Source organism: Dryobates pubescens, chromosome 23, assembly GCF_014839835.1.
Source record: "Dryobates pubescens isolate bDryPub1 chromosome 23, bDryPub1.pri, whole genome shotgun sequence".
Taxonomy (NCBI): Eukaryota; Metazoa; Chordata; class Aves; order Piciformes; family Picidae; genus Dryobates; species Dryobates pubescens.
In genome coordinates, this window is record NC_071634.1 from 7,463,352 (window position 1) to 7,484,579 (window position 21,228).

Below are 21,228 nucleotides of genomic sequence, written 5' to 3' on the forward strand. Positions count from 1 at the left end.
AGACCAGTTCTGTTTAATCTCTTTATCAAGGATATGGATGGCACCAGCAGCAAGCTGCACTAAGCTGAGCTGCAGTGTTGATCTGTTCAAGGGGAGGAAGGCTCTGCAGAGAGATCAGGACAGGTTAAATCCATGGACAGAGATTCAACAAGACATGTGCTGGGTCCTGCACTTTGGTCACAACAACCCCAAACAACGCTACAGGCTTGGGGCAGAGTGGCTGGAAAGAAGCTGGGTGGAAAAGGATCTGAGGATGCTGGTGGATGGCTGAACGTGAGCCAGCAGTATGCCAAGGTGGCCAAGGCCAATGGCCTCCTGGCCTGGATCAAACCAGTGTGTCCAGCAGGAGCAGGGATGTGATGGTGTCTTTGTGCTTGGCCCTGGTGAGGCCACAGCTTCAGTAGGGGGATCAGCTCTGGGTGCCACAGTATAGGAAGGACACTGAGGTCCTAGGCTGGATGATCTTAAAGGTCTTTTCCAACCTCAGTGATTCTATGATTCTTTATTTCTTTTAATAACCAGAGGAAAATCACTTACAGCAATAGTTCTCTTTTATTTTCTCTTTCAGTTTCCATGTGCAGTATTTTCAGCATTTGATGTTTGTAACTTAAACATACATCTAAACATCAGACGTTTTCCTTTGTCCTTTGAGTACAATTGCTTTTGGGGGTGGGGGGGGTGGGGGTTGGGGCTCCAAGCTTTTGCTCCTCATGGCCCTCCACCACCTCTACAGGACACCCCCCACAGAGGGTGTGTTGCCTTCCCCTTGGCCAGGGTGATCCAGCTGGTGGGATGGAGATGGAGCGATGGGGATGAGCAGCTGACACAAACCACACCTAACAAAAAGCAGCACGTGCTCCACGAGTGCTCTGCAGCCATCATACCCAGGTCACCTGAACACACCCCCAGACCTGGCACACCAGAGCAGCTCTCCTGGGCACGACAGTGGAATTCCCAACGTTTTCAGTGGATACTTTTAAAGTTGCATGCACAAAGAGCTCACCTGAAATCTCAGTAAGAGGTAAAGTGAGCACATTGGACATAGGTTGCTCACTCTAGTTCTTATGGCAGCTTGCTTTCACTTGGAGACAGTTAAGTGACCTGCAAGCCACACATTTTGCTCTCATCACTTTCAGCAGCTGCATCCCTATAACCAAAATTGTTTTACAAGTAAATGAGCAAAGCAGCTAGCACAGCCACGGAGCCGACTTCTACCACTAGTAGGACACTTGAGGTGGGACTGTAGATGGAAAAGTTCTGCTTTATGCACAGGATGGACTTGAATCAGTTCCCCTTCTCCTCCCAGCCCATCCCTTTCAACCACCAAGTCAGATCCTGAATGACCAAATTGAAGTAAGTTGCTTATTGCTGTATTTATTGCTCATCACACCCTAAACTGGCCTTGATTTCGGAAGCATAAATGCTTAGCTGTGACAGCTCCACAAAACCTTAGGACAAACCAGGTCTGCTGCTCTTTGGAGAGCTGCAGTATTTCTGACACAACCTCCTTATCTGCTATACAAAGTTAACAGCCATTTCCAAAGGAGAGTAGCAACCCAGAATGCTCTTAAGGCAAATCTACTAACTATCAACAAATTACTTTCAGCCCAAAAGGTTCCCCTGGTTTCCCCGTTCCGTTTGATCTCAGTCTGTTCATTCATTACTCAGCGCTTCAGGAATGCTGCTGGTGGTTAAGGAACAAGCAATGTCTTGGTGCTGAGAAGGCATTCCTACCAAAGCTGAAGTCACACACAATCATTTTCTAGATGCTTTAGGCAAGAAATGCTATCTGAGGAAAGATTTAAACACTCTCACATTCAATTTCAGCCGGCAGAGAGCACAAGCAGTGAAGAAAATGCTCTCCAGTCCCGCAACGAAGAACTGGTTTACAATGGGTTATGCTTTCCTCACCCAGTGCAAGGCAGGGGGCATGCTGAAATGAAATCAAACTGTATTTAATGGGTCACTGGGTAGCTGGCCCAAAAACTCCTTAGAAGAAGCAGGTGGCTTGCATGCAGTGTTCTTAAAGGAGGGCCAGGGCAGGGAGGTGGTAGAGTAGGTTCTTTGACAACTGAATTGGAAATGAAGTTTTAAACATGGTTCTGCCTAAAGCATGCTCCCAGTCGTGCCATGCCCCTAGTAAGGCTGTAAGGAAGCCAGTCCCACTGCAAAGCACATTAAAGAAACTTTGCCTTGCCTAGCCAGGACACCTAATGTTAAGTCTTAAGCCCTAAACACATTTCCCCCCTGTTCTCACTGCAACAGCCTGATTTCCAGAGTTACCTGTCTATGGTGAGTTAAAAACAGATTTGTGACAGAATTTTGCCTTAAGCCAACCAAGCTCAAGGGACAAGTCGTTTCCTCTCTTGCCTTAAATCCAATATTGGTATTTCTTAGTGGCCATTGCTTTGCTGTTACTGTGCCCACCACATACCTCTTGGCTCTTGCCACTAGAAGCAGGCAGGAGTGATTTTTCACTATGACTTCACTCCAAAATTAGTGAGGATGGGGAGAGGGTGTCTAGGAAGCAGAGAGGAAAGTGTGCTGCAAGTGAAATGTCAGATTTGAAGCACTACTGGTGTGTGTTGCCACACTAGGAAGACCCTTAAGTTGCATTGCCTTCAGGTCACAGAGAATTTCCCCAGGAGGTGCCCTTCTTTAGACACTTAGGACACGTCTCAGGAGGGACGCTATGACAAATCGCTAAGAGAGGTTAAAACAGATGGGAGTTCTGACTACCACTGAAATCTGTGTGAGGTTAGAACTGCACCAGCTCTAGAGCTTGGCTTGAAACAGGTAATGCAAATATCTGCTGGCATTGGAGGAAAGGGCGTCTGTCATAGCTGGTGTTTTTTCATCCAGCCATGCCAACTGCTGAGTTCAACTGATTCCTTCACTGGTTGGAAAGGTTCTATGGCAAGTCTCGAATTGGTTTGGAACAGTTGCATGAAGGGCCTAGCTCCTGCTATCCCAAGGTAAGTAACCAGCTATTCTGTGTTCATCATGAGGAGCTTAAAATGATGCAGAACATACCCATTAGGTAACACAACATCGACTCTCAAGATGGTGAGGATGGGATGGCTGACCTGATGCTTAAAAAATATATTAAAATCTGTTTTAAAGTTTGGAAAATAGCTTACAAAAATATCTTCACTGAAACTATATATATCATACAAAAAACTGACTTGGGGGGGGGGAGGGTTACAGTAGAAAACCACTGGTGGTGGTTACAAAAGGGAGGAGTGAGCTGTACTGGCCTGCACGAAGACACAGGGCATGACAGCTCACCGCCCGGAACCAGTCTCTTAGCAGGATTCAGGTAATCTCCAACAGAACTCAAAAGCTTCCAAACAGAACCTATTTTATTAAACCTCTTTTTTTTTCTTCTTTTTTTTTTTACTTTTCAAACTCTTGCTCAGTTTCTTTTAAAAATCACCACAGTGCTGTGGCCCAAGAAAAGAAGAGTAACCCAGCTAAGGGCAGAAAGAATTGCTCTAGTGTCTAAGATCCGTAGAGAGCTCAATACAGCAACATCTACAGTTGTTTCTACTGCCCATACTAGCAGTCTCCTCGCAAGGAAGTGACACCAGTGGACCATTCCTTTGTCATCAACTTATGGGCAGAAGCAACAATTTTTGGTCTAGAATGGAATTAGTTTAAATATCTGGGTTTAATAAATACAAATATACACATCTGTATACATTAAATGTTGCCACATGTGTGTAATTCCAACATATACATTATATACAGAAATACATACAGTACATGCTCCTCCTGACAACACTCTCTCATTGCTCCAAGTGTCACCAAAAGGTGGGGGAAGAAAATGAAGAGAGGTTAAACCCAGGACGTGACTGAGAGCCAAGGTAGCACTTCTGCAGAATGAAGGAATTCTAACAAACTCAGTAAAAAACAAATGCTGTGCTAGATTGCCCCAGGTAATGCTCAGTCATCAGTGGGGTACTCTGGGTGGTGAGTAAAAGCTAAATGTGTCCCTGTGTGGTGTCCTGAAGTTGATGGCTATCTGCACTGTGTTCGTACCTGAAGCACTATGGATCCAACAGGAGGTTGTGTACTCTAACACCTTAGCCAGTCCCAGTAGACCGCAGCAGCCTTCTGACTCACAACTGGTAGTGTGAATTTCTTTACATGAGAATGGTTTGAATCCAGATGACTGCATGGTCTCGGCTAGGAAAGGTCAAATGGACGTGGACTACTGGGGAGCTTGCACCGCTTTGTCTCTTAAAATGCTGTGCAGCAAGTAAGAGCAGGTTCTGAAGTATACAAAAGGCTGATCCAGAGTAACAAATCCTCTCTTTTACCATCCTGCCTCAAAAGAGGAGTTTGAAAGAAGCTACAGGAAAGTGGATCACAAGAATGCTTCCTTAGTACAGCCTCTCTCAAGACAAATTCATCAACATATTCCAGTTCTAAAGCACTTCAAGAAAAAGCAAGATGCAAACCAAGATGTGATCTGTACAGTAAGATGGATTTCCAAAAGGAAGATGAATTCAAGCACAAGGAACAAAATAAAATCCAAGTGAGGACAACAGAGATGTCAGGACATTCAGTAGCGTGGCTTCTGTTCATCTCCAATTACAGCACAGCTCATGCACCACACATCTTACAGCTTTACAGACTGTACATGATATAGAAATATGCAAGTTAAAATTTCTTTTACTAATATACTGGACTCAAATTGTAAATCCTGAGAAGAAAAAAAGCAAAGTGTGGTTAGGTATGTGCACGTTCTCACCAACACATACACCACGGGGTATCAGAGAGCCCAGAGAGAGGAATTACATGCTGGAAGTGTAGATCATGAGAGACATTTGCTCTTGTCCTTGTTTGGGAGAGACTTTAGGAAATAATTTCTATTTGGTACTACACAACAGTATATACAGGTACAGGAAACCATGACTGCAGCCTGCAGTAACAAACAGCCTCTGTCAGGTCCTTACCCGCTGCACCACCGTGGCTTCAGCTGAGCATCAGGAAGAGCAGCAACACAGTTCAACACCAGTTACCTTGCACGTAGTACTCGCTCCTAGTGCAGTTACTAAGTGTGTCCCAGCTTAGTCCCAAACACCACTTGACAAACACAGGTGTGTTCCTTTCCACTCACTGGTGCCTGGAGTCAACAGCAAACACCACAGCAGCCTTTCCAAGTGACTCCCAGGGCTGCAGAGCACTTGTCCATGCCTCCTGAAAGTCAAACTGAGGGGTCCATCTTTATCACAAACGCAACCCCAGGTGCTCTCTTGATCTTGCATTCCCCACAACTCAGGGCAGATTCCAACACTAGTCATGCAGCTGCATTCCACATCAGGATGTTCAGCATGCTGTGACCTTGTGGACATTCTGCAAACAAGTTAGCAAACGATGGTAGGGGGTTCCTGGGGACGCCACCACCTCAAACACCGACTGGAAGGCCCTGCGGTCCAGCTCCTCATCGATCTGATGGCGGTAGAAGTCGATGGCCACCAGACAGAAGATGTTAACATCCACCTGCTCCGATTTTCCCATTCTGCTGATAATATGTGGAAGACTGAAACACAAGTTAAGGCCACAACAAAACAGAAGTGGCTTCTCTTTGGCAGTTCAAATGCAATAAAAAAGTTGTCTTTCCCGAGTTCACCAACATTAAAGTGCAAACTACTGTGGTGCAGCAAACTGCTGCTACAGAAACCCTGCTTCTCCCTTAACTTCATGCAGTTCCTAATCCCCAGAAATTCATTTGAATCTAGCAGTAGCTTCATTAGGAAGTTGCAAACAGAATACAGAATTAACCAGGTTGGAAAAGACCTCTGAGATCACCGAGTCCTACCTATCACCCAACATCATCTAATCAACTAAACCATGGCACCAAGTGCCTCATCCAGTCTCTTTTTAAACACTTCCAGTGATGGCGACTCCACCACATCCCCGGGCAGCCCATTCCAACGGCCAACCACTCTTTCTGTGACATGTGGCCAAACAGGACATGTTTTTTGCCTGCTTATGAAATGCAACAGCTCTTTTTCTGTCTGTTTGGGCATATTTTGGTTTCAAATCAACCCAGCACTGCTATCACCTCTGTCTTCTCCTCTTCCAACTTACTCGGCCAGTGTCACTCCATTGCCAAAGCTCTTTATTACTGTGGTGCACCTCCATGGGGACACTTGCAAAATACAGTAGGCATGCAGGGTAGAGTTTTCTTCAATTTGAGTTTGGGGTTTGTTGCTTTATTGTCTTGGGTTTTTTTTTTTTTAATACATTTTATCTTGCAGAGGAATATAGAACAAAGCTTTTAAAGGTCACTGCAAGGTTATCTGGTGAAGCTTTAAAGCCCTTCAAAGTAAGGACTTATCTTGCACAAACACAAGGAAGAGATCTTAAACCAGCAGTGTTAAATAACTTCATTCTCATAACCTGTTTAGTTCCCTTTTTAACCCTGAAACTTGAAGCACCAAACAGCACAAAGCGATGCACACCCCTCCTGACTGCAGTAAATCTGCCCCTTTTTTGTGTGTTCAACTTGTACTCTTACTCTTCAAGGCTACCAATGTGCCTCCCTGCATTTGCCCAGAATGGGCACACACTCTCTTTTAGGATACATTGCTGAAATCCATTGGCTGGTGGAAGCACTGACAAAAAAACAGGAGAGACTCCACATGGCCATTGCCACAGGTGTTCTTTGGGTGAAATTGGAGAGGGAGAGCATCACCCAGTCACGCACCATCGAGGACTGCCCAGTGCTATGCAGTGTCTGGAATACCTGCAAAAACATTTCACACAGGAATGAAGACATGGTAGGTGGATATGGGGAAGAGTTTAGTTACTCTTGTAAAGGTTCTCTCCAGCTACAAAACTCTGATGTTCACAAACTGGATTCCTGGAGACAATTCAGAGTCTGAAGAATTAATGACCACAATTCCTAGCCAAAGAGATTCTGCAAAGCAGTCAGCCAGGATGCAGGTGGACTCATGGCCTCTGTGCCCAGCTGAAGGACGCACACAGAAATGCTTGTCCAGTGTCTCTGGTTTTACACATTCAGTGTGGTGTGCACATGCACTCTCAAGTGATGCATGAGTCCAGTAAGTAGGTGCTGAAAAGCCAAATGCCCAGAAACCCAACTGAGTGGAGTCCACAAGGCCATGACTGTAGAGTTCACAAGGCCAGATGACCTGGGCTGATTCCTTGAACTAAAGAGTTCAAGCTAGTTCAGGATTACAGCTATTAATTTTCTCTTTATTTCTCCATGATCAGCGACCAAACTGCACTGCTGTGAGCTGCCATGGTGATTCTAGCCCTCCAGCTCACAGCACTGCAGCTCAATCCCTGCAACCAGTTTGTCAGACTTATTAGAACAGATTTTTTTCTTGGTTTAGCTGGCAGTTGTTTAGAAATCTTCTGAACAGCTGAGGAGAAAGAAAACAGCCACAGATATAAAGAGATATATATAAAAAAGTTATAAACACTACCTTATAAACAACTGTGGCCATAAACTGGGGGTAAGGCTGCTGGTTGGATAAAAATTCTCCAATAACTTTATTCATCACATCTTGAGGGGGGAAAAAGTCATCAAGGAACTGTGGAAGGATTCGAGCCACTACTCTAGCTTCAAAAGGAAATCCCTTCCTGATCCTGAAAAAGATAAAGAACAACATATTTTAGGACAGAATTCCAGTGAGTATCTTGTTCTTCCTCACTTTGATTGCCTATCTCTAGATAGGCAAAAAGTCTTCAACACTGAGGAATCCAAGCCTTCATGGAAGCTTACTCTAGGAGTCCACTCAAAGAGGTCTGCCAAAGCTGTAAGTTTGAGTCCTTGACCCCTTTCTTGTTGCTGCTTTTTGGGTGTGTCTGTGGTGTTTGGTTAGTTGGTTTGTCAGTTTTTTTGGTTTGGTTTTGTTTGTTGGCTTTTTTTCCTTTCTTTTCTTTTAGTGTTCAAGATTTCAAGCCCTGGAATTGCATCAGGGGCAAGATTTCATAATAGAAATAACTTAAAATCTATCCAAGAACAACAACAAAAAAAAGGACCAGGAGATCACTATTAGGTATCAGAAAAAAAAGACTATTTATAAGCTGAACACTTAGGTTTCCATGTTGTTATTCAAGACTATGATGACCAAAGAGGAAAGGCAAGCTGTGCTGCTGTGTAAAGAGGGGGAAAGATGCTCCAACTTAAAGACAATATTACTTAAATAAGCCTGACAGGCAAATCTTCCTAAGAAAGGCTCCATCTGTTGTGTCAAGATCAAGGTCCCACTGTGTGATTATTCCCTGCAACAGTTATTTTCTGCTTGTGGCATTCACATTTCATTTGCTAACCCTTAGGAGAAAGCACTCAAGCACTGCTCTAGTTCTGTTCTGAGTGCAGAAATGAAACTTTTATCCAGTTTTATGCAGAAACCACTGAACACTTGAAAAAATGCACACCAGCAGCACCCCACAAACTGCCACGTGAAATCTAGCATGCTATGCTCACTTAAGGTAGCTTGAGACTGCCAGATCAAAACAGGGGGGTTGAAGTATTTCCATTAAATGAGTTCCATGTGAATACAGAAGTTTTACTGTACCCTTCCACCCTTCCACTGCAATTACTTAAGAGCCTTGGAAAGAGCAACACTTGGGTGGGGGAAGGGGAAAAAGGTTTTAAACTCTTCGGGTGGGTTGAAAGATTATTTCCTGTAAACTGGATTTATATCCTTATTATGCAGAAGGCATCCTGAAAAGCATTTAAGAGTTTGACCTGAAGGGAGCTGGAAATACATTTATGAAGTATTATGGTTTGTGCAACACACAGTATCAGTTAGGACATGTCTGTTTTCCATTTACATTCCTGTACATTTGTGCTGCCTTCAGCAGTTCCATCAGTGGTGCTGCGCATCTGAGCGGTACCGATTTCAAACAATGGGAAGCAGAGAAACTGCATGAATGAAATACTAGAGCTGTCAAATGAAAGGGGTGACCACACAGTGCCAAAAAGAACAACTTCCCTCCCAGTGCCCCACTGCACATCTTGTTCCCTTACCTATCAAAAAGGACAGACACTCTTTCCATGGCTACAATCACAGACTCGCTGTCAGGAGCAGCAGGATTTGCATCTGCAGTACGACTGGGGCTGATTTTTTCCTTTCCTAAACCAAAAGAATTTGTTATCAGTTTACTGTGAATGCTAAAAGATGACCTTTTTTCCTCCTTGGTAACAAAAAGAAGAAGAAAATGAGCGCTGCTAAGTAAGTTAGTCTCTCAGCACATCAAAGGGATACAGAAAGTGAATACCTGTGTACATGCAAGTCAGCATTAACCCAAGGGCTGCCATCGCTCGGTGGGGGCTCTGCACGTTCACTCTGTCAACACTCAGTTTAACCAGGGATTCACTATCCAGCCTGGAAAGCTGCTCTGAAAGAAGAAGTCTTTCTAACCCTCTCAGGACACAGTGATAAATAATGGATGGAGTTGATTCATCACTTCCAGACACCATGACTCCACACATCTGAAATAAGGAAAAAAAGGCAGCTAACTGATGGGTGACGTGCATTCAGGGCACCTTCTAGCACCATCCCACTGCAGCTGGAAGAGAACAGCATCAGGTGCTCAGAAAACCTGCTGAAACTAACTCCAAAAGCATAACCTATAGAACATTTCAGTAGCTGAAGAGGAGCTACAGGAGGGCTGGGGAAGGACTGTTCAGAAGGGACTGTGGTGACAGGATGAGGGGCAATGGTTTGAAACTGGAGCAAGGTAGATTTAGGTTGGACATCAAGAGGAAGTTCTGCACAGTGAGAGTGGTGAAACACTGGAACAGGCTGCCCAGGGATGTGATTGAGGCCCCATCCATGGAGACATTCAAGATCAGGCTTAACATGGCCCTGGGCAGCCTGATCTAGTTGGAGGTGTCCTTGCTGACTGCAGGAGGGTTGGACAAGATGGCTTTTGAAGGTCCCTTCCAACCCAGTGAAATCTGTGAACCTACACCACAGTGACCAAGTTCAGCACTAGAGACAGCTATGTGGTGATCCCAGGGTGCTATGATTGGAGGCACCACAAAATACCTGTATGATTCCTGCAGAGAATTCAGGCCCCACATCAAGTGGGTAATTCTCAATCAAGTAGAAGGCAGCTGCACACATGACCAAGATGTGTTGCTGGTTATGGATATTCACACAGCTGTAAAGAAGCAGAAACACCACTGGTCACTTACATCAAAGTTGTCTAGGTCACAAATAGACACAAGGTAAACAACCTCAGAAATAAGAAGTCTACTTTTTTCACATGAAATTGATGCAGGTTTCAAAATGACCCAGAGTAGCACCAAGATACCCTAAGCAAGCACTGGTTTGGATGGGAATCCAGTCCCACACCAGAAGTTTTTCAGCAAACTCTCATTGCCTTACTTGTTTAGGGGAAATAAACTTCAAGACTGCAAGTCTTATTCAAAAGGTATGCCTGCTGACAGAAAGATAAGGTTTAAGGAAGCCAATTTCCCCAAGAGACAAAAGTCTGAGCTATCAAGCAGTTTTCTCAAACACCCTTTCATTTCTGTAAAGCAAATCTCCCATTGCCAATGAAAATGCCAAAGCCTGCTTGATACAACAGCCAGCTGCAAAATGTACTGACAACAGCAACCCCACACCCCCCCCCAAAGAGCTCTTTTGCTCACACCTGCAACAGTTTGGGATGGGAAAGAGAAGGAAGAACCTTACTGTGCTACTCCTCTCAGATTGGAGAGCAGATACTCGCTGATGATCGGGATGAGTTGCTTTGCTGTCTCATCAAGCAAGTCACACTCCAGGATATAAAGAATTCCATGCAGAGCTCCAATCCTACTTGGCATGTGAGTGCTTCTCAGGGTTGATTCCAGCAGTCGACTCACAGGTTCAGCCACAGCTTTATCCTAATGCACCCAACAAGAGCATGCACCACAAGTCAACACTGGCTCAGTACTGGTGGCTCCTGTCTTTTAGAAACACTTGGAACAAACTAAAGAGCAGAACGTATGGCAGGAACCAGTAAAACTACTTTAAATATCACAAGAATAATATAACCAGGTAAGAGATAGTCATCTCTTTGCAGAGATCAGTAATGTGACCAGAAGGAGCAGGGAAGGGATTGTCCCCCTGGACTCAGCACTGGTGAGGCTGCACCAGATATTGAGGTGCTGGAGTGCAACTGAAGAAAAGCAAAGCTGTTGAAGGGTCTGGAGAACAAGTCTTAAGAGGAATGGCTGAAGGAACTGGAGTTGTTTACTCTGGAGAAAAAGAAGACATGCACTGTCCCAGCTTCTCAGGAGGTTACAGCTATTCACCTGTAACACAAATCTAGCAACAGCCTCATTAAGTCCTCATTTCTGGCCTGAAATATAACAAAGGAGTCCAGGGCAAAGGTAGAACTCACACTGAGTAAGATACACCAAAAAAGCATACTTAAATTAAGCTCAAACCTCAAAAAAAAACCAGACCACCTTTCTGTTTGAATATGGGGCAACTGGAGATGCTGTCTGCAGTCTCTAAGGGACCTGAATACATACTCTATTACTTCTTATGCAGATCAGCTAATAGATGCTCTTAGAGACGTATGACTAAGTAACTCAGACTTTGCAGCAGAAGCTAAGGATGAACTAACCTAAGACACTCATGAATTTGCAATAAACCTCCATGAAAATGCCTTACCATTCCAAGGACAGCAGCAGCTTTGCAAGTGGCTGGTATCAAATACTGCACAAGAATCTCATCTTCTGAGGGATGCACCTTTCGCAGCTCTGTCAGGGTTGTGTACATCATCTCAAACTGGTTCCTTTCGGTAAATAAGTCTGACACGGCCAGAAGCTGTACACAGATTAAAACAGAGTATCAAAAAGTCCATTAGCAGACAGCCAACAATTGATTCTTCCTTCTGTTGGAACTGCCAGCAAAAGATTCCTCCATCATTAAATGTGTAGACAGTAACTCAAGTGTCTGGAAGAACTGTTGTTGTTCAGAATGAACTCCACCATCCCATTCAGATAACAATTGCCTCCAAATGGTCCTTTGTTCCAGATCCACTATAGTAACAACTCTGGAGAGTGAATGAACATTACCATTTACAATGCACTAAAAGATCCCAATCCCACAATACATACTCTTTTGCAAGGACAGTTTCATTTGAAGTCTTTCATGACAGTGAATAATGTCTGTCAAGACACATTCCGCACCTGTGTTCTTTAGTTTTGCTTTTACACTTTAGCAATCAGCTTAATCCTCTAATACATTGCTGCTCCATCTTCATTTTCTTAGAGGCAAAGTAAGCAAAACCCTGAAACTTACTTTTAGCAAACAGGCAAGTAAGACACTGACTGTCATTAAGTAACAGTAAGTTGTTTGTAGTGTAGCAGCAGAATATGCACTTCAGATGTTTATCAAGTTTAAATCATTATAATGCAATAGTTGCTCAAGTTCTATTTCTGCACTGCTCATACAAAAGCACTGCCAGGACAAATAAAAATAAACTCAAGTGTTTCTCATCTGTGAAAAGATGCTTTACAAATGCTGCCTAGCTCTGAACATTTGGTAACATGCCCCCAGTTATGACTCTGAGGAACACTTCAGACTCACCGATCGCACCACTTCGCTGATCAGGATGACTGGTGTCCTCTTGCTGGGGTTGGATGGCAATATCCACTGACTGTACAGCTCCAGCAAGAACTGAGAACAAGAATGGATATCTACACCAGCCCGGTGTTTCCTGCAGGGTACAAGAAGCAAGAGTTAAAATGGCCCTTCTTAAGCACTGCTAAAATACTTGATTTCATAGAATCCCAGAGTGGGTCAGGTTGGAAGGGACCTCAGAGATCGTCTACTTCAACCTCACCACCATGGGCAGGGGTGCCACATAACTGGATTCAGCTGCTTAAGGCCTCATCCAACCTGGCCTTGAACCACCCCAGGGAGAAGGCATCCACAGCCTCCCTAGGCAACCTATTTCAGAGTCTCACCACCTTTGTACTGATGAACTTTTTCCCTAAGATCCAGTCTAATCCTGCTCTCCCTCAGCTTCAAACCATTCCCCCTTGTCCTGTCTCTTGACACACTTCGGAAAAGTCCCTCTGCAGCCTTCCTGTAGGATCCCTTCAAGTACTGGAAGGCTGCTCTAAGGTCCCCCTGAATTCTTCTTCAGGCTGAACAACCTCAGCTCCCTCAGCCCATCCTCATAGCAGAGCTATCATATTATCATTTGAAATGATACAGTTATTGACCAGCATCCAATTCACAGATGATCTTCTATGATTCTGTGGTAAACCCAGCTAAATGAACTCAGTGTGAAGAGGTAAAAAGGTTATTGGCATGTCAAAGGAGAGACAAGAAAAGACAAGACACCTGGTGTTGATAGGAGAGGTTGGTGGTGAGGAAGGAGCAGGTGTGTCATTCTCATCTTCTTCATCTTCACCCCACTCCTCTTCTCTCAAGGGAGTGATATTATTTCCTAACCATATGGAGTGTATAGAGACCTTGCAACACAAAAAAGAAAAACAAAAGCAGCACAACATTTAACACCCTCATAGTGCCTTAGTCCCACTGTGCATGTTGCTGACAAAGATGTTAAAATGCACTGGTCCCAGTGCCAACCCCTGAGGGACACCACTAGTCACTGGTCTCCATTTGGGCACTGAGCCGTTGACCACAACTCTGAGCATGGCCATCCAGCCAATTCCTTATGCAGCTACTTGTCTTGCATAGCTGAAGACACAGCATTCTTTCTTAGACAAAAATACACCCTTACATCAAATTATTGTTCATGTTAAGCTAAAATATTCATTTCTTTATTGTTCAAGCAGGATGCCTAATGCCTAGTGTTGTTATGAACAGGCTTTGTGGGTAACATATGGGGTCTGTAAAGCTGCGATGTTCAAACCATTCTGAACCTCAAGAGAGCACACAGATGGCTAGAGACACACAAGGGATCATTTAGTCTTCCCAGTCCAAGAGATTCCTGAAGAAAAACAGTCATCTGAGCTCAGTATTTAAGGGGTTTTTTCCCACTAATACTTGCTGTTCAATTAGTGAAACAAATACTACATCTAAAATCAAGGTTCAGACAAGTTCAGAGTTAAGGCTTTAACAAACCTGCCCCAGTTTATAATCCATATCTCCTATTTCTCGTTCAGTATTGATCTGCAGTAAGAGCTTTTCATGGCTGATCAGAGCACCTGGAACAGAACAGAAGACAAGTTTGTCCAAGATGCATAACAAAGTAGATGCAAGAATGGCTCCACTTCCTGCAAATTGGATTAAAAAAAATATTCCAGAGTATACTTTCTACTTTTTAAATAAAAGAAATTCCCTCTCCCCCTCCCCTTGCACACAGGCACTCACCTGTAGTAGCAGGAGAAAGTGAGGGAACAGGGTCCCAAGCTTGGTACAAGTGGTGAGTAGCAATATTATCCCTCTTTGACACCATTGCTTGGATTTCCTGTTCAACAATTCCCCTGATAACACTTAGTTTCCTCCCAAACCTGAAAATCCAACAGAAACCAATGTAAGCAGATTTTCCCTGTAACTCCTCGGTGTAAGCCTGACCAGCTTATTCCACAGTGCTATGTGCCTGGGCTTATTTTCTTTATCAGGGATGCTAAAACTGAAAAGCACTAAGAAACACACCCTGCACAGCTTACTACATTTTAATCAGATGCTGTCTTTTGCAGCTACTCTCTTCTAACTCAGCAGGTTCATGACGTAACTTCTGTGTAAACAGATCCACCTGTACCTACTTCTTGCTTAAAAACCACAGACTGTACTGGACTGTGACCCACAGCTAGCTGGGTATGAGCCAATGCATGCCCAGGTGGCCAAGGCGGCCAACAGCATTCTGGCCTGGATCAGCAACCAGAAGGACCAGGGAAGGGATTGCCCCGTGTCAGACTCAGCATTGGCAAGGCTACACCTTGAATACTGGGTTCAGTTTTGGGGCCCTCACTACAAGGACATTGAGGTGCTGGAGTGAGTCCAGAGAAGAGCAAAGAAGCTGGTGAAGAATCTGGAGAACAGGTCTGTTGAGGAGCACCTGAGGGAACTGGGGGTATTCAGCCTGGAGAAAAGGAGGCTGAGGTGAGACTTCATTGCTGTCTACAACTCCCTGAAAAGAGGTTCGGGACAGGTTGAGATTGGCTTTGTCTCTCCAGTACCAAGACAGGAGAGGAACTGGTCTCAAATGGCACCAGGAGAGGTTTAAGTTGGATATTAGAAGAAACTTCTTCACTAAAAGGGTTCTCTGGAACAGGCTTCCCAGGGAGGTGGTTGAATCCCCACCCATGAAGGTGTTTCAGAAAGGGAGAGATGTGGTTCTGAGGATCATGGTTTAGCACCAGCCTTTGTAGAGACAGACAGTGGTTGGACTCAATGATCTTAAAGGACTTTTCCAACCAAAACAATTCTATGATTCTACAGATATTTTTGCTACAGCTAGATGAAGCCATTGTAAGTTGTGTATTAGCCACAAGTGTAGCTGTTATGAATTTCATAACAAGTGAGAGCATACCTCGTGTCCAGAGCCTTCAAAGCTTTGTTGCGGGGCTGCTGTTCCAAACAGCTGACTGCTGGATTGCCTGCCACAGGTATTGTCATTGCACTCAGCACCAAGGAGGTTATGGCTTGGACTGCAAGAACATTAATTTGGGTCCTTTCTGTATCTTCCTGCAAAATGAACTTACTGTAATTTGAATTGCAAAAAAACTCCACCTACAACCAAAACAACAGCCAATAAAAAACACCCCCAAAACAAAGCAAGCCAAAAGAATCCTGAATGCCCTAAGTATCAGTTTGCCAACTTCCACTGAATTATCAGTAGTTAAGTCTGACATGTAGACTTCTTCCACCCAGAAATCTAGCTGACCTAAGCACTTTCTCTGGAAGTTTTGGGAATTCCTATTGTGCCTAAGCCCAAGCATCTCATCAAGCAAACTTTGAACCCTGGGTGTGTACAGAGGGATGGACTAACAGAAAGCTGGAAAAGCTTCACTCAAATTTTCCACTCTATTTACATGCTTACAGAAGCTTTAAACCATAAGGTGGCTGTGTCTGAACTCACAGGGATAGGGAAAGAAGGAAATATAAAATAGAAATAATTTCTTAGTCTGTAAAAGTATAGGTACATCTTCCTATAGTCTTCTAAAGCTATACAAAAACCTCTTCCAACATTAGTCTCTACTTTTCAGGTTTCTATTAAACCTGCTTTACAGGTTTCTATTAATGGAAACATTTTTCCTAGTTTAAGTCAAATGTAATTAAAAAAAATGCAGTGAATTCCATTACCTCCTGCTGGTTCTCCTCTTGGTCCATTACAATGGGCTGAGTCACAAGCACTCCAAGCAAAGTAGCCCAAGTCTCCTCAAACTGAGTACGGCTGATCCATCCTACGGAGACATTCAGAGTTGGCCATTTATGTCTCAGTACAAACTTAGACAGGGAATGGCATTTAAAAAGGGTACATTGTTTCCAGAGATCTAGTTCTGTACTATTTCCTATTCAATCTGGTCATTTTTCCTAATCAGCTACAGCTTCATTTAAAAAATTGCTCTATTTTAGGAAGTGAGGAACCCTTTAGAAATGGTCCTGCTCAGGTTTCTTCTTACGTACACTCAAATACTGTGACTGTCCAACTGTCTAAGTAAACTATAAGGTCCTGCAGCTGTGTCAGAACAATCCTATGTATCAGTACAGGCTGGGGAAAGATGAGATTGAGAGCAGCCCTGCAGAAAAGCACTTGGGGAGTTGTGGTTTGCTTTTTAGTTTTGTACCTACCAAGTGTATTAATGCGATAGATGAACTCCTTAAAGATTTCTTTCTCCTGAAGAAATTCCACTGGGATTTCAGGAAAAACTGTGCCAAAGTCACCTGCAGGCTTTGGTGACCAGCCTAATTTCCAGACCTGAAGGAATATAAAGAAAGTCTCCTTACCCAAAACAGAATATGCATTAACATGACAGCTGTAAATACATATGCATCCTCCAAAAGCAAGAAGGCACCAGTAAATAAAGCAGTTCTCCAAAACCAGAAGAGCTCAGAGAAAGGCTGAGTATCTTACACAGCCAATACTCACTTTAACTGGTATTTCTAGTTTTGGGGGGGGGATTGTTAATCTTTGTTGTTGTTGGGTTTTGGTTAGTTTGGGGGTTTTGTCATATATTTTATACCATATTTTACACCACTGCCCAGGATTGGATATAAAACCAAGTAAGTTCCTGTCACACGTTAAAGTTGAAATGCCAGATGGCTCCTAGACTGTACAGAAATGATGCTGAAAAGGGAAACCAGTTCACAAATTACTGATGTCTAAAAAAGCATGAAGAAACAACCAAGAGTGGGCAAGAAAGTCCCAATCAAAGAAAATTTACTATCTTTGGACATGTCCTCGAAAACAAAGAGTGCTGAGAAACACAGAAAGGACAGAGAAATGGCCTTGCACATGTCAAGAAATCCCTTTTTCCACTACTTAGTAACTATCTAGAAATGTGTCCAATACTGGTTTGGAAGTTTATCAAAACAAATTCATTTCACAGCACCAACAATACATGGAGATAATCATCAGGTGTTCTCAAATCCATGTGAGCTCTCTTTGATATCTCCACCAGGTTTTGCTACTCAGTGTTCAAACAGACAAGCTGGTTAATCAAATTAGCTAAAGGGTGAAGTCTTACTGATGTAACACTTGAGATGCACCACCACACTGGGTCTGCAAAAAGTTGTTCAATAGCTTGTTAAGTGCTGACAACAAAGCACAATGAACATACCAAGGGAGGCACTCGTGTGTAACTGTTCACTAGGGGCAGCCTTGCCAAACTGATGATGATGTTCTTCAGGACAGGAGTAAGGAATGCTGGGATACTGGCGTTTCTTTTGTGCCCCAGTGCCAAGACAGTCTGTAAGCATTCCACCATCTCAGCTACCATTTCACAAGCTGCAGTAATGTGCTTAGTTTCTTTGTTGGGAGAAAAAGAAATTCAGTTTTATCAATCTACTCAAAAGACTCATGATTTCAAAAGAGAGAAGTAAAAAACACTTAATGAAGGAGTGTGTCATCTAAGAAGGACAAAACCATAATAAGGATGAAAACCAAATATTCTACAATATTCCAGCTAGCTGAAGAGTCCTGCCACCATCCTCCCCACAATGGCCTATGTTGTTTGCTAGCCTCAGTGCTTGAGATCACCAGTACCCAAGATCTGTCAGCAGAGCAGCTCACATGTGAGCCCCATCCAGAATGGGCCACAGCCAACAGAGCATTTGTGGGAATTTCAAGTGACCAAACTCAGCTCTTCTATCAGAAAACAGTCTCACAACTGGCCTGATGCTAAATCTGACAAGCAGGACATCTCTGCAGCTGCACATGGAAGACAATGTTATGAACACTCACAGATGACACTAGACTTTCTCCTCAATGTAGTGCTGCCATACTGTAGAGGGGCAGGGAACAAATCTGCTATTCTTCAGGAGAAATACTGGCAATTCAGACACTCAGAGAATTGTCTTGGTTGGAAGAGACCATTAAGATCATTGAGTCCAACCTTCAACCTAAGACCACCATGGCCATTAAACCATGTTCTGAAGTCTACATATAGATATTGATTCCTTTGGTTTAGAGGAACAAACTCTCAATTGTCATTTGTCCACTTCAAACATTTAATGAAATGATCCTTTTCCCCCTCTTATTTACAGCTTTACCTTAAAATCCCCAGTAGAGCAATGGTGTCTAAATTCTACCTTTCCCACATGAAACTTAAAACTCACACAACACTTTAGAAGTCTCAGTCTACAGCTAACAGAATCCCCCCAATAAAATCTGCGTTCCTTTTCACCTCTCAAGAAAAAACAAATCTATCTGTTCAAGGTATATTAACTTATATTTAATAAATACATATCAAATATAAAAAGAGGTCTCAGCTGAACTCTCATTGTTAAAAATAGTGTAAAAGTAATACCAAAAGGCACCCACAAATATTTCTTCAGTTGAAGCTTAGGACAAAAGTGGAATTCACCATTTACTTACTCTGTGTGTTTGAATCAACTTCACCCTCACTTAAGCCTTTTGAAGTATTCTTCTTTCTTTCAGGGCTAAGAAGTTGATTACCAGGCTCAACAGCAACTGAATTAAGACATAAGCATTCAAAGATACAGCCATTATGTATCTCATATTCCAATTTTTTCTCCCCCAAACCCCACACAGTGGTCTAATACTTAACACGTCCAAGGCATTTACCAAGTTCAAAAGTGAACACAAAATTTTAGGTCAGAAATTAAAACAATAAATTGGTGACAAAATGATTAAGAAAGAAACATTCCAGACAGTGATGGCTGACAATTTATTAGGAACATTTCCTCACAGCTGTTCAAATTTTACTTACCTGCTTCTATGATAAATCTAATGCAATTAATTAAGGAGCAAGCATATGTCACATTAGCTGCAGAAGCCAGCAGATTCCAGAGATTAGGCTGCTGTAATGTCAGACAGCAACAATCCAGAGCAGCTTGAAGATCTACACTTAATGGAATCTGGTCATGCATTAAATGCCATGATAGTGCCTGTGCAAAACAAAAAAAAAAACCCCTCCCATTAACAGCAAATTCTCACAGCCAAAGAACTTCTAATCAAAGATGTTTTGTTTGCTTGGCTTTTTACTCAGCAATATGGAAAGTTTTACTACCAAGTTATATTGATTTGTTTTTTCCTGAGAGAACAGAATTTATTTTAAGTACAAGAAAATGATAAGCATTATATACTGTTCCTTTAGTGTCCCAAAAATCATCCTTCCAAACCATTCCATCATTCTCATCAACCTCTCTTTGCAAAAAGCTTCTCTTAGCCCATAAGGCCACCTGATTTACCCACAGAGGTCAAACAAAGCAATCACTGAAAAGATTTCTACAGTTAAGAAAACTGCCCATCCAAATTTACTCAAAGTTGTTCCCTCTCCCAACATTTCCTCATATCTTTAATTATACTCCAGTGTCTTACCTCCACTGACATCACTATGAACTTCAGGATATCATCCTCTTTGTCAGGAGGAACGCGGAGACCAGCTGGTAGTTTTGAGAGTAACAACAAATACTGAGCCAGGGCACGACAAAGTGTCATCACAGACTGATACATCCCCTCATCTCCTACAAAATAAGACTGGATGAAATCTAGCAGGTGGGGGGGGGGTGGGGGGTGGGTTTCCCCTACAATAAATGTTTTTCAGAACTATTTCACAAGCATTTTTAGGCCAGACACCTTGATTTATTATTATTGGTTTTTTAAACAGTGAGGTCAGGTAGTCACAAGACATCAGTAAAGTACCTCTGCAGAGGAGAGAATAAACTTCAAAAGACCATTATTTCTATTACCAAATATATCACTCAGTTTTTTCCAGTAGGCTGATGGCTCAGTTGGCAACAGTGGCTGAAAAACCTGGTGGCTGGCAGGAAGGTTTTGTACAGTGGCAGACACATGATCCAGAGTTACCCTCCGAGCCGTCTCAAAGAAGTTACTCTTCTGGTCTCTGGAGATTTCATTCATGCCAAGGCTTAAACAAGGTGCTAAGAGGCTTAGGTTGAATTCCTGAAATGAAATAGTCAATAAAAAGTAAAGAAATTGCATTGAAGAGAAGCCAAGAATCTGACAGTAAAATTCTGGCATACAAATAAAATGTTAACTTCTCACCATCTTAATTACATAACTTGTGCTATGACCTGGGCTCTCTTGTGGTCTAACCATACCATAATTCAGCCCAAATGTCTTTCACATTTCAATTCCAAACACCACTGTACTGGAAAGAAAAATCAATATGCTTATTCTGAATTTTCAGATCAATATGTGCATAAAGCTTAAGACTGACCCATAAACAAGGAACCTTCAAGCACTAAGCTTTCATACCATTAAGCCAAACAAAATCCTTTCTCAAAACAGTTTCCCACTATTATTTCTGCATACCAGCAGCAAAGGTAATGCAGAGAATTTGAACAAAATCTGATGTTAGAGACAAGATGTTGTTTACACCAGGTTTACTATCTGTTGCAAGTCATCTAGCACAGATATTGGAAAGGTTGAAACATCTGGCCTTATGAGACTGTATGGCAAAAGAAGATCATGTAAAGTGGTAAAACTGGATTTTTGCAATACATCAACTAACCTTCAACTCGCTGTGTACATCCAATCTGTACTACTAGATAGCTACTTTTAGCAGCACTGCTAGACACAGAAATGAAACATCTACTGTTTAGACTGGAGGCT

At 42.9% G+C, this 21,228-nt stretch overlaps 1 protein-coding gene across 1 annotated transcript in view; it reads right to left on the bottom strand.

Moving 5' to 3' along the window:
- Window positions 1-3,390: 3,390 nt before the first annotated feature.
- Window positions 3,391-21,228, bottom strand: part of HTT (huntingtin) — a 73,468-nt gene continuing 55,630 nt past the window's right edge. Inside the window, exons 48-67 of the mRNA XM_054172338.1 lie at window positions 20,343-20,556; window positions 19,972-20,117; window positions 19,361-19,538; window positions 19,006-19,101; window positions 17,750-17,937; window positions 16,761-16,887; window positions 16,272-16,372; window positions 15,499-15,653; window positions 14,337-14,476; window positions 14,088-14,170; window positions 13,341-13,471; window positions 12,579-12,708; window positions 11,658-11,813; window positions 10,692-10,882; window positions 10,041-10,155; window positions 9,268-9,481; window positions 9,017-9,122; window positions 7,464-7,626; window positions 6,597-6,757; window positions 3,391-5,548 (exon numbers count right to left, since the gene is read on the bottom strand). Of these exons, the coding sequence (XP_054028313.1) occupies window positions 5,335-5,548; window positions 6,597-6,757; window positions 7,464-7,626; window positions 9,017-9,122; window positions 9,268-9,481; window positions 10,041-10,155; window positions 10,692-10,882; window positions 11,658-11,813; window positions 12,579-12,708; window positions 13,341-13,471; window positions 14,088-14,170; window positions 14,337-14,476; window positions 15,499-15,653; window positions 16,272-16,372; window positions 16,761-16,887; window positions 17,750-17,937; window positions 19,006-19,101; window positions 19,361-19,538; window positions 19,972-20,117; window positions 20,343-20,556 (3,009 nt within the window). The 3' untranslated portion in view covers window positions 3,391-5,334. The remainder of the gene's footprint in view (window positions 5,549-6,596; window positions 6,758-7,463; window positions 7,627-9,016; window positions 9,123-9,267; window positions 9,482-10,040; window positions 10,156-10,691; window positions 10,883-11,657; window positions 11,814-12,578; window positions 12,709-13,340; window positions 13,472-14,087; window positions 14,171-14,336; window positions 14,477-15,498; window positions 15,654-16,271; window positions 16,373-16,760; window positions 16,888-17,749; window positions 17,938-19,005; window positions 19,102-19,360; window positions 19,539-19,971; window positions 20,118-20,342; window positions 20,557-21,228) is intronic.